At 45.8% G+C, this 16,119-nt stretch overlaps 1 protein-coding gene across 1 annotated transcript in view; it reads right to left on the bottom strand.

The window, feature by feature from the left end:
* plekhb1 (pleckstrin homology domain containing B1) overlaps positions 1–9,631 on the bottom strand; it is a 120,580-nt gene extending 110,949 nt beyond the window's left edge. Inside the window, exons 1-2 of the mRNA XM_070891590.1 lie at positions 9,460–9,631; positions 8,695–8,847 (exon numbers count right to left, since the gene is read on the bottom strand). Coding sequence (XP_070747691.1) covers positions 8,695–8,847; positions 9,460–9,496 — 190 coding nt within the window. The 5' untranslated portion in view covers positions 9,497–9,631. The remainder of the gene's footprint in view (positions 1–8,694; positions 8,848–9,459) is intronic.
* Positions 9,632–16,119: the final 6,488 nt, after the last annotated feature.

The raw sequence follows: 16,119 nt of genomic DNA, 5'->3' as shown, positions 1-16,119 counted from the left end.
ATAGTTGACCACAGTATAAATCACGTTAAGACGGCACCGTTCAAGCCGGCCTCCAACGGCCAGGCGGAGCGAACAGTGCAAATCATTAAACAAGGCATGCTCAAAATCCAAGATCCCATGCTGCAGGGTCGCCTGTCGTGACTGCTGCTGGCATACAGATCTCGTCCGCACTCACTGACTGGGATCCCCCCGCGCAACTATTGATGAAACGGAACTTAAAGACAAGGCTCTCATTAATCCTCCCAGACATGCATGAAATCGTTGAGGCAAAGCGCCAGAAGCTAACTGAGTACCATGACCGAAATTCGAGGGGGAGGTGGAATGAGATAGGGGACAAAGTGTTTGTGCTCAACTATGGCAGGGGTCCCAAATGGCTTGCAGGGACAGTAACGGGCAAGGAAGGAAACAGGCTACTGGTGGTACAAATGGATAATGGCCAAACCTGCCGAAGGCATGTAGACCAAGTCAAAAGTAGATTCACCAACAACACTGCAGAACCAGAGGCAGACTACAATGTGGAACTCACACCACATCTGGTGGACAGACAGAGGGAACAACCTGAGGAAAGGGCAATCTCAACAGACAGCCCAGGCGAGATACCAACAATCATACTGAATGAAACAGACAGCCCAGGCGAGATACCAGCAATCACACCGAAAGAAAAACAGGCGCCAAAGCAAACAACTGAACCACAACTAAGACGCTCCACGCGAGAGCGTAGACCACCTGAGACTGAATCTATAAAGACAATAAGACCTTGGGGGAGGGTGATGTCATGTATCTCACACTACTGTACATAACTGTATCTTACCATGCTATACATGACTGTAACTAGATATGACCTGTAACCACAAGCATACCTTACCACCAGGGGTGCACTTGCAGGAGATACTGAATACCTGTTACACACAGGTATATAAAGCCAGGTCTCAGGCAAGTGTGGCATTCGAGAGCTGTGTAATAAAGATGCAGGTCCTGAGTGACCTTGACTTCAGCATGTGCCTCGTGTGAATCTGTACTGCAGGGACAGGACTTTACACTTTCGGTAGTGGCGGGAGGCCTTGTGGTCCCCGTGGACTTGGGCCGTAGTATGGGGGCCCAGGATCACCAACTGCGTGTGGCCGCCCTGCCTTGCTTTGCCATGTTCGACCCATCCCAACATCTTTTTGGCGGATAGGTTGCCACATCCCGTCTAGCAGTTCACCTTTGGCAAGCAGTAACATGGGATTCTGGCTGGTCCAGATCCTAAGTTGGGAGGCCGCTATGGTTGACCCCTCGCTTTCTAGCACTTCCACGACCGCGAGTAGGTCTGCAGGCTGCGCCATTTCCACCCCGAGGGTGGGCAACAGTGGCCAACTGAGAGCATTTGTGCCGCTCTCTGTGCCTGACACGTGCAGTGCACAGTGTTGGACATTCTCGAAACAACGCATCGATAATGGTGCCTCTGCTCTCCCAAGTCTGACTCAAGCACATATTGGGACACTCCTTGGTGCGACTCTTTCGTCCCGTGAACACAGGCTGCTGCTTTGTTTAACTTATTGGATACATGTTCAATCGTTTGGGGCTCGCCCGCTACTTTTGCTTGCTGCACAAGAACATAAGAACATAAGAATTAGGAACAGGAGTAGGCCATCTAGCCCCTCGAGCCTGCTCCGCCATTCAACAAGATCATGGCTGATCTGGCCGTGGACTCAGCTCCACTTACCCATCCGCTCCCATAACCCTTAATTCCCTTATTGGTTAAAAATCTATCTATCTGTGATTTGAATACATTCAATGAGCTAGCCTCAACTGCTTCCCTGGGCAGAGAATTCCAGATTCACAACCCTCTGGGAGAAGGAATTCCTTCTCAACTCGGTTTTAAATTGGCTCCCCTGTATTTTGAGGCTGTGCCCCCTAGTTCTAGTCTCTCCGACCAGTGGAAACAACCTCTCTGCCTCTATCTTGTCTATCCCTTTCATTATTTTAAATGTTTCTATAAGATCACCCCTCATCCTTCTGAACTCCAACGACTAAAGACCCAGTCTACTCAATCTATCATCATAAGGTAACCCCCTCATCTCCGGAATCAGCCTAGTGAATCGTCTGTGTACCCCCTCCAAGGCTAGTATATCCTTCCTTAAGTAAGGTGACCAAAACTGCACGCAGTACTCCAGGTGCGGCCTCACCAATACCCTGTACAGTTGTAGCAGGACCTCCCTGCTTTTGTACACCATCCCTCTCGCAATGAAGGCCAACATTCCATTCGCCTTCTTGATTACCTGCTGCACCTGCAAACTAACATTTTGGGATTCATGCACAAGGACCCCCAGGTCCCTCTGCACCGCAGCATGTTGTAATTTCTCCCCATTCAAATAATATTCCCTTTTACTGTTTTTTTTCCCTATGGTGGATGATCTCACATTTTCCGACATCCTAGCTGGTCCAGATCTTAAGTTGGGGGGTCGTTATGGTTGACCCCTCGCTTTCTAGCACTTCCATGACCGCGAGTAGGTCTGCAGGCTGCGCCATTTCCACCCCGAGGGTGGGCAACAGTGGCCAACTGAGAGCATGGGTACCACTCTTTGTGCCTGGCACGAACACTCCCGACCCCGTGCGGTAACATCTCACTTGCTACAAATGCTTTGTTAGATACATATACAACAGGTTGAGGTTCGCCTGCTACTTTGGCTTGTTGTAAGGTACCCCCAACCCCATACAATGGTACATCATTGGCCGCGAAAGACCGCTCGCATGGGTTACATGGTGCACACAATTTGAGTGTGGTGGGTTCCTGGCCCTCACCGCGGCCGCTCCTTTACCTTTGCACCGAACTCAAGTCGTCTTCCTTGCTGGGCGACACATTCCTCCATTCCGTTGCGGCGACCTTCCATGGTCTGGACGCTTTCTCGTCCCATGGTCTGGACACTCTCTCGTCCCGTTGCCTGGACGCTCTCTCGTCCCGTGGCCTGGACGCTCTCTCGTCCCGTGGCCTGGACGCTCTCTCGTCCCGTGGCCTGGACGCATCTTCGTCCCGTGGTCTGGACGCCTTCTCATCCCTGGTCTGGACGCCCTCTCGTCAGTGTCCGTGATGCCGACTGCCGTTATCTTCTTACCCAGGTATTTTGCCTCTGGCATCGGGAAGACGCATTCGGATCGTTTCGGTCGGAGCCCACTCCGCATGGTCGACCTGGAGCCTCTTCCATCGTCGCAAAGGGGTCGTCGACTTCAGATGCTGAGTATCGTGCCTGTACCTCTGCTCGCTTGAACGTTACCTCCTCGTGGTTGTGATGCGCGGCCTGTGCCTTGGGGATCTGCAAATGGATCTGCACATCGATGCCTGGTTCAGCTGGAAGAGAGGGTTTGCTCGGCCTTTGGAAAAGGGAGGCCTCATTCACCGGAGAGGGTACACAGAGGTCTTCCCAGTTCCATCGAATCTTCCCCATCCACCCAGAGAAGCAGGGTTGGTCCATCACCTGAAACAATCCACAGTGGTAATTCATGCACTGCTCCCTCATGGAATACTCTTATGTCCGCACTACCAATAACTGGTATCAGTTCCTTGGTGTAGCTTTGCCTGAATCGGGATCAGCTCGGGTCGCTTGGCTTCGTCGCTCCACAGCCTCTCGAAAGCCTTCTGGCTCATGGCTGACTCGCCCCCGTGTCTAGTTCCATGGAGACTGGAGTGGCGTTAAGTTCAACTTTTAACATTATCGGAGGGCTTTTGGTGGTGAAGATGTGTATCCCATATACTTCCTCTTCATCCTCAGGTTCAATTGCCTCTTCTGCTCGTTCATCGTGATCCCCGTTGGATCGGTCGTCCTCTCCTGACACTGCCACGTGATGAGTCAGAGGTCATTTGCACATTCGCTGGAGGTGCCCCATTGTTCCACAGCCCTTGCACACCTCGGGCTTGAATCGACATTGATGAGCTCTATGGCTGCCCTTGCAGTGCCAACATGGTGCTAACTAATATGCAGTCACGCCCCACGGCAGACTCTGAGTCAATCTAAGGCCTAGTTCTGGCCTCTGCAACCGTGTGGGCCCTGCCCTGTGCCGTCTGCCTGCTGCAAACATTATTTTGTGCACCGTGCTCACCTGTGAGTTTCAATTCTGTGAAAATATCTGTTTCGTGTTATTGCTCGTGGATATGAAGGCTTGGGCTATTGTGATGGCCTTGCTCAGATCTAAGGATTTGGCAGACAGCAGTTTGCGAAGGATGACCTCGTGGCCAATTCCAAGCATGAAAAAGTCCCGCAACATTTCCCCCAAGGATCCTGCAAAGTCGCACTGCCCCACAAGGCGTCTTAGGTCGGCGACAAAACTCACCATGTTGTGGCCCTCGGAGCGACGGTGCGTGTAAAAGCGATACCTGGCCATCAGGATGCTCTCCTTTGGCTTGAGATGTTCCTTAGCCAGCGTACACAGCTCTGCGTAAGATTTGTCCGTTATTTTGATCGGTGCCAGAAAGATTTTTAGGAGGCCATATACCGATGACCCACCGTCTCAGCCTTGTCCAATTCATTGGCCACAAAGTACTGGTCGAGGCGCTCAACGAAGGCTTCCCAATCATCACCCTCTACAAATTTCTCAAGAATACCAACGGCAGCCATTACCGTGTGAAAGTTCATGATTTGTTACTCGTTGCCAATTTGTTATGTTCAGAATAAATCCACTTTATCGCAAGCTCAAACTGTTGTGATCTTGGTCTCTTTATTTCAGACTCTAGAGTGAGGAAGCAGCATGGTGAGTCACCTTTTATACCTACTTGCACCAGGGTGCACAAGTGACCCCGCTGGTGTGCCCCCTGGTGGCAGGTCTTACATTTGGGTAAGGTCTACATACATACATAACAAATACCACCACCGCCAAGTTCTCCTCCAAGCCACTCACCATTCCAACTTGGACATATATCGCCATTCCTTCATCGTCACTTGGTCAAAATGCTGGAATTCTCCACCTAACAGCATTGTGGGAGTACCTTCATCACATGGACTGCAGTGGTTCAAGCAGAAGGCCAACCACCATCTGTTCAAGGCCGACTGGGAATGGGCAATAAATGCTGGCCTTGCCAACGATGCCCATATCCTTAGGATGAATTGAAAATTGATTTTAAGTCACCTGTGTAACTACTTATCTTAGATCCTCCTATTCCTTTAAAATAGCTTAATCCAATTAAAAGCTGAAGCAGCTGCTGCCTCATATAAAAAGATACCTGTACCAATTTGCAGCTGGTGCTTTTTAATGCTAGTTGTTTGGAGATATTAATTGGTTAAAATCAGAAGACACCAGTAAAGCAATACTGAGAAGACACAGTGCTTTGATATCTCTTTCATTGTATGTTAGTGCAATGTCATTCCAATGTTACTTGCTACAACCTATATCTATTCTTCACCTCTGCCAGTACTTTCCCTGTATCATGGTGAGCACTGAAAATGCAAGTATCGTGTGGAAAATTCCACATTGCAACACTGCATAACTTTTTATCAGCACATGAACAGTGACATTTTGCCTTGGTTTACTAGTCAATATGGTTCCGCAGATGGATGTATTGTGTTGCATTGCTCATGCAATACAGGATTTTATTGACAGGATTTTAAAACTTAAGATGCTCAGTGTCGTTGTCTACCACTACCACTTTTACTGGGAATGCTGCTAACAGGCAACCAGAGAGAAGATCACTATCATTGCTCATAAGGTGAAACAAAACGAAATATTGCACAGGAGTTTATTTACAATACTCATGCACACAGTTCACACCACCAGACGGAGAATTTTGTTCGTCATGAGAGCGACTGAGCTGCCTTTTAATTGTGAACGAACTACTCCATCAAGACTTCAATGAAATCAAACAGATTTACTAATATCTTCAAAACTCTAATCCCCTTTCACATCAGACACAAGTCCACAATGTATAATTACTGACAACAAACATTTTGAATATGTTGACGAATGATTGATTTCATATTACATTCTAAAAGTTCTGTGCTTTAAAATCCTGAGCTAGGTAATAAGAGTTTCAGCTTTGGGCGCAATCGGCGATCCGAGCGCAAATTGCACTCAAAATTGTGCTAGTTTTGAGAAGGTCTTTCCCCTCAAGTTTCCACTCAAACTAATTGGCATATCTCCAAAAGTAAAATCTGCCATGAACCAGCGCAATCGTACAGCGTTTTGGAACGTAATTTTTTAAACATGTTTTTTCTTTAAAAAATTTTCCTTGATATATTTAAGAGTGGTAACTTGTTGCAGTTTTATTAATACAGCTGAAAACGGGATTATCACAAAAAATAAGCATTTTAATCAAATGTCTAGTCCACCACCTGTGAGTAATCGATTTTAAATTAACTGAAAATGACTTCAAATAACTGCACAGAACCTTTTACCAGTTATATTGGTGTACAGAAGTCAGTTTCGTAGTGAATAATAAAAACATATATACATTCCAAAGCCTTTATAATTTGCCTATAATTGTAATTCCCCAGCCTGTTGTTATTTGCTAAATAACGACAAAATAGTGAATAAATAATAACAATTTTGCCATTTTTTAAGGGGGGAAATGTGGTCACAAAATAAGCCTGTTCTTAAAAAACGGCGTTCCACAACGATTTGCATTAAAAACAGCGATGTCGCCAACTTTAGCCTGAGGCCTATCAACGCAAAAAATACAGGCCCCGGAGGGGAGAAAGCACAAAAAAAATAGCAAAAAACAAAAATCAAAAATCACAAAACATTTACAAGACCTTAACTAAGTAATTGCTGCAAAATAATTAAAAAATAAAAACTTTAACTTACCTTTTTGCAGGTCTTCCTACTTACCAATGTTCCTGAGGCAGCAACGCCTGCTTTTCATGTGCGTTTTTTTTTCCTTCTTAAAACGGGTTCGCCGAATGGCTAAACTTAGACGGTGCGTTTTTTTTCCCCCCCGAGTTCCACCAAGGCAATCCGCTTTTTGGTAATATTTTGAAAACGCCATTCTTAAGGTTTGGGGAATTTTTAGCAATTCAGTTTAAGGACAAAAAAGCCTTTCAACGCGAATAAATCGTGTTAAAACGTGCATTAGGCTGGGGAAAATCTAGCCTTTAGCTAGAAAAAAGCAGCTTAATTTTTAGAGCCTCTTCAATGGCCTGCAATTAGCGGATTAATTCTATTAATTCGATCTGTGGGCGTGGCTACTTTTGAGGCAGGGCTGGTTTCTAACTTGATAGTTTTTAAACTAGCGCAAAAGATTGTGGAAACTCGATTTGCGCTGAATGTAATTTGCGCTTGAAATTACATGACAAATTGCCAAAAAAAAAGTGCATCCGAGCGGAAACTCCAGGCCTATACATCTACAGCATTATTATTACATTTATCTTGTTTTCATTATGTTCAGTGAACCATTCAAACTCCTGCAGCCCCAGATACATATAAAAATATTCAACATAAATAGCCCCTTACTTCTGTACTGGTCACCACTGACTATCTACTCCGTTCCAACGATGTGCCTGAATCCCAGCACCCGAAAAGCTACCACAGGAGAAGAGGATCCTCTAATCCCAAAGATGAGGAAAAGTTGTCTCAGTTGGCAAGTCTACTGGGATTTTTCTTACTATAGTCGGCCAGTATGCCACTATTATTGCAACAATGTGAATCTTTTCATTTCTCACACCAACTCTTCTGATAGCCTGAGACAGACAATTTGTGTTGAATTGTGGGTACTTATGTGCTATGGGCCATCACTCATTAGGAAATGCATGGAGTCTGCCCAAACTTCACATAGGAGATTTTTGCTAATAGTATTGAATGGATTCAAACCAATGGCCCAGTGTCTTAAACCATCATCATCATCATCATAGGAGGTCCCTCAAAGCAAGGATGACTTGCTTCCACACCAAAAAAGGATGAGTTCACAGGTGTTCCAATGAAGGACCTAATATTCCAGGTCCTGAACTATATCCTGAAGGGTGGAAGATGCCTGTGTGTGGATTTTTTTTTAAACGTGTGGTGGCCGTTGCACACCAACCCCCACACGGGCTTGACAGAGCTAGGTCTTGGTCCAGTGGCAAGGATTAACCAAAACAACTGAAGACCTGCTCTGCTGCATGGACCTAGCGCGCACACATAGCGCAGTGTGGGCTGGCCCGTGCTGCCCCTGGGCGCCTGGCCCCGAACTCACGCCTCCCCTAAGCCCCAATCACATCCCGCCACAGTCTCTTGCCACTCCTTTGCCCCGATCTCGCCGCTCCTGCTGTATCTTCCTGCGCTCTAATCACCGACCTGGCCTAAACCACCATAGTATTCAATTCGCTCACTGAATAAGAAAAGGACTTGCATTGATATAGCGTCTTTCAGATCTCAGGATATCCCAAAGTGCTTTCAAGCCAAAGAAGTACAGTCACTGTTGTAAAGTAGAAATTTGCACATGGCAAGCTCCCACAAACAGTAACACGATAATGACCAAATAATCTGTTTTAATGATGTTGATTGAGGGATAAATATTGGCCAGGACACCGAGGATAACTTCCCTGCTCTTCTTCGAATTAATGTGTGGAATCTTTTAGGTCCACCCCGGATAGCAGACTCTGTTTAACGTCTCATCCGAAAGAGGACACCTTTGACAGTGCAGCACTCCCTCAGTACTGCACTGGAGTGTCAGCCTAGATTTTTGTGCTCAAGTCTCTGAAGTCTTTTGAAACAAGACATTGTAAAATATACAAAATGACAGAAAACACTTACGTATGCATTCATATCCTGCCTTTACATTTACGCAGTTTATTTTTAGATAGATACTGTCTTCCAACTGACGGCGATTTTCGTCTTGATAATACACAAGGCTACCGTCCAGCCATAAATCAAACCAGTTCTTCTTCCATCGCCGAAGTATTGAGCCTGCATACACACACCAACAAAGTTACAGGTTTTCTTAACCCATTTTATTCGCCCTTCATAGCGTTCCTATATTAGTGCACAGTTTAAGAGGATCTTTAGATACTGCTATTACATTTTAAAGCGGCTCAGTATAAATAACTTCATTTTAAATGGACAAATAAATCCCGGTCCCCTAAACACAAAATTACAGGAGGGGGCGGGGACACATTATATACACAAAACTTTTAATGTTGTATATTACGAATCTAACTGTAAACTGTAACTACTGATCGATTTAAATAATGGTTATAAATGTCCATATAAGATAAGAAATGTAAATTCAGCAAAATTAAGGCAACAACAATAACTTTCATTTATATAGCGTCTTTAACGCAGCAAATCGTCCCAAGGCGTTTCACAGGACTGTTATAAGACAAAACAAATAAATAAATTTGACACCGAGCCACACAAAGAAGAAATTAGGGCAGGTGACTTGGTCAAAGGGGTCGGTTTTAAGGAACGTGTTAAAGGAGGAAATAGAGGCTAAGAGGTTTAGGGAGGGAGTTCCAGAATTTAGGGCAGTATAATTCCTTTCCGAATAAAGAAAGAATCCTACATATTAAACACACTCACTTTGTCTCATCAGCCAGCCACTCTTCACCAGGGCCATTCTGCACAGATGTCTCCGGCCCCTTCACAATCAGCGTGACCCCGAAGCGGATTCGGCGGGAACGCGACTCCCACCCCGGGTCAGGACTGAATCTGCCTCCGTCTACACAAAAAGCAACTTGGACTCGGCGCTCCGGCAGCCCGCAAAAAAAAAGGCGGGTTCTGCTTTTAATCTTAATCCCACTAAACGGATTAGGATTTATTGCCACCGGCTGATCCGCCTCCCGAATAGGAAAGTCCAAGAAGGTTCCAGAAAACAGGTCGCAAGTCGCTTCTCCATTCCACACATCATCCAGCCAAATGTCCTGAACCGATGCCTCCAATATTCAAAAAAACATATCTTGTCTTAAATGTATAGTTGCTTTTTTTTTTAGAAAAATACCTTTTTAAAATGGCAAATGCAATAGTATTAAACATCTTTGTCTTTCGTCGTTTTCCTGGCCGGATTCCCGAACTAAGGTAATGTCCAGTGTAAGACCCAACCGCAATGAATTTATTGTAAACATTTTATGCTAACTTTTCATTTCTAACTTGCAATGAGTTCAATTCTAACTCATTTTTAATCGCAACCCATTTAGAATCACGCTCTTTTCAACAGTCTCAAATACCAAAGAAATATATAAAAGGTCTACAATTAAAAGCGGACCGATGTTTAATACTATTGCATTTGCCATTTTAAAAAAAACTATACATTTCACAAAAACAAAATACTGCGGATACTGGAAATGTTAAAATTATGCATCTCACAGCATGTTTTAAGGTGGAATCTATGATCGCAAAAAAGTAATATGGAATTGGAAGCCCTTAATTGAAACGCATAGGTAACATTTCTAAATCCTAAATCAGGTGATAGGTTTGGTACAGTGTGTCACAGCAAGTTCCCAAACGTTGCACTCTTTCAAACTCTTCCTTTACTTGATACTTTTTGCCAGCGCTGTTGTGGCTATTCTCGAAATGCACCCTGGGGGTTGTAGTTTATCTGCGCTGCTTCACACCGTTCCACGCACACTCAGAACTACATCTCCCAGCATGCCTGCAAACCAAGGCGCGTTATTAGTGCCGAGCAGTGACATGAGTTGAAACGCTGAAACAGGCAATGGGAAGAGATTAATTACTAACATTTTATCAACAATATATTTTATATATATTCCCAGTACAAGTTGTTGTCCCAACTGAAAAGCGTATTCCTGGGATTTCTCTCATTTTGATAACTATGAGTCATGTCTTAATGAAATTAAACGCATTTAATATATAATGCATTTATGGGGAGCAGGCAGGGAGGTGGAACTGAGTCCATGATCAAATCAGCCATGATCTTATTAAATGGTGGAGCAGGCTCGAGGGGTCAAATGGACTACTCCTGCTCCTATTTCTTATGTTATATTATTTCATACTTCCAGAAGGCATTTGACAAGGTGCCGCATAAAAGGTTACTGTACAAAATAAAAGTTCACAGGGTTGGCTAACTAACAGAAAACAGAGAGTCGGGATAAATGGTTCATTCTCCGGTTGGCAATCAGTAACTAGTAGGGTGCCGCAGGGATCAATGCTGGGACCCCAACTATTTACATTCTATATTAACGACTTGGAAGAAGGAACCGATTGGAAGATAGCCAAGTTTGCTGACGATACAAAGATAGGAGGAAAAACAATGTGTGAGGACACAAAAAATCTGCAAAAGGACACAGACAGGCTAAGTGAGTGGGCAAAAATTTGGCAGATGGCGTATAATGTTGGAAAGTATGAGGTCATGCACTTTGTCATCAAAAACCAAAGACCAAGTTATTATTTAAATGGAGTAAAATTGCAAAGTGCTGCAGTACAGCGTGACCTGGGGGTACTTGTGCATGAAACACAAAAGATTAGTATGCAGTTACAGCAAGTGATCAGGAAGGCCAATAGAATCTTGGCCTTTATTGCAACGGAGATGGAGTATAAAAGCAGGGAAGTCTTGCTACAGTTATACAGGGTATTGGTAAGGCCACACCTGGAATACTGTGTACAGTTTTGATTTCCATATTTACAAAAGGATATACTTGCTTTGGAGGCAGTTCAGAGAAGGTTCACTAGGTTAATTCCGGAAGTGAGGGAGTTGACTTATGAGGAAAGGTTGAGGAGGTTGGGACTCTACTCATTGGAATTCAGAAGAATGAGAGGTGATCTTATCAAAACGTATAAGATTATGAGGGGGCTTGACAAGGTGGATGCAGAGAGGATGTTTCCACTGATGGGGGAGACTAGAACTAGGGGGCATAATCTTAGAATAAGGGGCTGCCCATTTAAAACAGAGATAAGGAGGAATTTAATCTCTCAGAAGGTTGTAAATCTGTGGAATTCGCTGCTTCAGAGAGCTGTGGAAGCTGGCCCATTGAATACATTTAAGACAGAAATAGACAGGTTCTTAACTGAAAAGGGAATAAGGGGTTATGGGGAGTGGGCAGGGAAGTGGACCTGAGTCCATGATCGGATCAGCCATGATCGTATTAAATGGCGGAGCAGGCTTGAGGGGCCAAATGGCCTACTCCTGCTCCTAGGTCTTATGGTCTTATTATCAAATAGGATGCAGAGGTTGTGAATAGTCTGTTCAGCCTGAGACTACAGTCAGAGAGATGGAATTTGTGGCAGGGGCTTCAGTCTATGTTGGGTCAGCTGTGACTCAGTTTGTAGCACTCTCGCCTCTGAGTCAGAAGGTTGTGGGTTCAAGTCCAACTCCAGAGACTTGACAGCAAATATCTCGGCTGACACTCCAGTGCAGAACTGAGGGAGTGCTGCACTGTTGAAGGTGCTGTCTTTTGGATGAGACATTAAACCGAGATCCCGTCTGCTCTCTCAGGTACACATAAAAGATTCCATGGCACTATTTTGAAGAAGATCAGGGGCATTATCCTTGGTGTTCTGGCCAATACTTATATCTCAATCAACACCACTGGAAAAAACAGGCTATTCGGCCATTATCACATTGCTGTTTGTGGGAGCTTGCCCTACATTACAACAGTGACTACACTCCAAAAGTACTTAATTGTCTGTAAAGCGCTTTGGGACATCCTGAGGTCGTAAAAGGTGCTATATAAATTCAATTATTTTTTCCGAATGTTTAACTGGGAAATCAAGACTGGATATCGGACAAGTAGTCTGACAAAACAGTGATATTGGGGAGGTCAAGAGAGGTCTCATCAGCATACATATGGAACTTGAAATAATGGGCCAGAATTTGCAGTTGTAATGATGGCAAAACTGTCAGCACTCGCCATCATTACTGTGCCAAGTTGATAGCAACTTGTGGCATCTGCACATGCGCATTTAAATGCGAAAATCCGGAAGATGATGTCTAATATGTCTTTACTTATCTGTGGAATAACTCCACGAGGCCTAGTGCTGTGCTTGAATTGCTGTGACCGTAGTCTTTTTATTGTAACTGCAGAGTGCCTTCACCGCGTGGTGACCAGCCTTTTATACAGCTCCTGCCTGGGCCTCCAACAGTTGCACCCTCTAGTGGTACCAGCATAGTATATACACAGAGTATACATATATGACAACATTCCCCCCCAAAGTATTTGATGCGAGTTAGTTACAGGTTGAGGCAATCCGGAATTCTGCGCTCCCTGGTTGATTGTCTGAGTGTCACTTCCGGCACGGGTGAGTTGGTCGGGACATTGCTGTCTTGCAGCGCTGTTGGGCTGACTGGACTGTTTGAGATGCTGGGATTATCCTCGTGGTTGTCAGCTAGGTCTGTTGCTGATTGGATGTGTGTAAGTGGATCACTGAAGGTAAGGTCCTCTCCCGGTAGTTCCTGGTTACCTGTAAATCGCAATTTGGTCTGGTCCAAATGCTTTCTACACGTTTGTCCATTAAGCAGTTTGACAACAAACACTCTATTCCCATCCTTGCTAAAACAGTGCCAGCGACCCATTTGGGGCCATGAGCGTGATTCAGCACAAGCACCGGGTCGTTTACAGTGATGTCGCGTGTTACAGCTGCGCGATTATGGTACATGTTTTGCCAATAACGCCTGGTTTCCACCTGATTGTTGAGGTCAGGGTGGACTAAGGAGAGCCTGGTTTTGAGTGCATGTTTCATTAGTAATTCCGCAAGGGGGCCCTGGTAAGTGAGTGGGGTCTTGTCCTGTAATTGGTCACCACCCGGGATAGGCGGGTTTGTAAGGAGCCTTCCGTGACGCGTTTCAAGCTCTGCTTTATGGTTTGGACTGCCCACTCCGCTTGGCCGTTGGATGCGGACGTTAACGGGCAGACCCGACATGCTTGATGCCATTGCGGGTCATGAATTCATTGAATTCTGAGCTGGTGAATGTCGGGCAAGCCATGGGCGGTGAACATGGCCCTGAGGCTTTCAATGGTGGCGGTGGATGTGCTGGATGCCATTATTACACATTCGATCCACTTAGAGTAGGCGTCCACTAAAACGAAGAACATTTTTCCTAGAAAGGGGCCCGCATAATCTACGTCAATCCTGGACCATGGTTTTGAGGGCCAGGACCACAGACTAAGTGGAGCCTCCCTGGGGACATTGCTCAATTGTGAGCAAGTGTTACACTGGCGCACACACGACTCCAAGTCCAAGTCAATGCCGGACCACCAGACGTGGGACCTGGCGATAGCCTTCACCATGACTATGCTGGGTGGGTACTGTGTAGGTTGCGTATGAAGGTTGTCATGCCTTTTTTTGGCAGGACGCTGCGGTTGCCCCATAAGAGGCAATCGATTGGATGGACATTTCATCTTTAGGACGGTGAAACGGCTTTATCTCATCTTGCATTTCTCTTGGGACCGCTGACCAGCCCTCATTAAGGACGCAACTTTTTACAAGAGATAACACAGGGTTCTGGTTGTTCCAGGTCCTGATCTGGCGGGCCGTTACGGGTGACCCTTCACTTTCGAAGACGTCCATGACCAGGCACAGGTCTGTGTGCTGCGCCATTTCCACCCCGGTGGTGGGCAACGGTAGCCGGCTGAGGGCATCGGCGCAGTTCTCAGTGCCTGGCCTGTGGCAGATTGTATAATCGTAGGCCGACAGTGTTAGTGCCCATCTTTGGATTCGCGATGAAGCATTGGTGTTTATGCCTTTGCTTTCCGAAAACAGTGAGATTATTGGCTTGTGGTCAGTTTCTAACTCGAACCTGAGTCTGGCTAATTACTGGTGCATTTTTTTTACGGCATAGACACAGGCCAAAGCCTCCTTCTCGACCATACTGTAGGCTCTTTCGGCCTTGGATAGACTTCTAGACGCATATGCAACTGCTTGCAGATTGCCCGCTATATTTGCTTGCTGTAAAACACACCCGACACCGTACGATGACGCGTCACATGCTAAAACTAGACTTTTACCTGGTTCATACAATACAAGCAACTTGTTTGGACACAGCAAGTTTCTGGCCTTTTTGATGGCGGCCTCTTGATTTTGACCCCAAACCCAGTCCTCTCCCATGCATAGCAACTTGTGCAACAGTTCAAGCAAGGTGCTCAACCCTGGAAGAAAGTTACCAAGATAGTTGAGGAGTCCCAGGAACGAGCGCAACTCCGTTACATTTCGTGATCTGGGTGCATTCTTGATGGCCTCTGTCTTCGAGTCCATGGGTCTGATGCCGTCTGCCGCAATCTTCCTCCCCAGAAATTCTACCTCCGGTGTCAGGAAGACACACTTGGATCATTTCAGCCAGAATCCAACTCTGTTTAGTCGACTTAAAACCTCTTGCAAGTTGTGCAGGTATTCGGTGGTGTTGTGACCAGTGATTAGGATGTCATCCTGAAATACAACAGTGCGTGGAACCGATTTCAACAGACTCTCCATGTTCCTTTGGAAGATGGCTGCAGCCGAACGGATCCCGATACAAAAACAGTCCCTTGTGTATGTTAATGCACGGTAATTTTTTCATTGACTCAGCTAGCTCCTGGGTCATGTAAGCGGAAGTTAGATCCAACTTGGTGTATGCCTTTCCCCCTGCTAATGTCGCAAAGAGATCATTGGCTTTGGGTAGCGGGTACTGGTCCTGTAATAAAACTTGGTTGATCGTTACCTTGTATTCGCCGCAGATTCTGACCATACCATTGCTCTTTGGTACCGGAACAATCGGGCTGGCCCACTCATTGAATTCGACTGATTCCCTCGCGTTGAAGTCTGTCCAATTCGATCTCCACTTTATCCCTCATCATGTAAAGAACCGCTTGAGCCTTGTGATGAACAGGCCGTGCCTCGGGGACCAAGTGGATCTGCACTTTGGCGCCTGTGAGGTTGCCGATGCCTGGTTCAAATAAGGATGGGAACTTGCTCAGCACTTGAGCATAGGAAGCATCGTCCACTGAAGATAGTGCTCTGATGTCTTCCCAGTTCCACTGAATCTTCCTCATCCAGCTTCTGCCAAGCAGCGTTGGCCCGCCGCCTAGTACAACCCACAGTGGCAATTCGTGTATCTCTCCATCATAGGATACTTTTACGTTCGCATTGCCGATAACTGGGATCAGTTCCTTGGCATAAGTGCGCAGCTTTGTCTGAATCGGGCTCAGCTTGGGTCTTTCTTCTTTGTTGCTCAACAGCCTCTCAAATGCCTTCTGGCTCATAAGCGACTGACTTGCCCCTGTGTCCAACTCCATGGAAACAGGAATGCCATTT

Source organism: Pristiophorus japonicus, chromosome 10, assembly GCF_044704955.1.
Source record: "Pristiophorus japonicus isolate sPriJap1 chromosome 10, sPriJap1.hap1, whole genome shotgun sequence".
NCBI lineage: Eukaryota > Metazoa > Chordata > Chondrichthyes > Pristiophoridae > Pristiophorus > Pristiophorus japonicus.
Note: the sequence above shows the minus strand (reverse complement) of the source record. Positions and strands in the feature narration are given on the sequence as shown.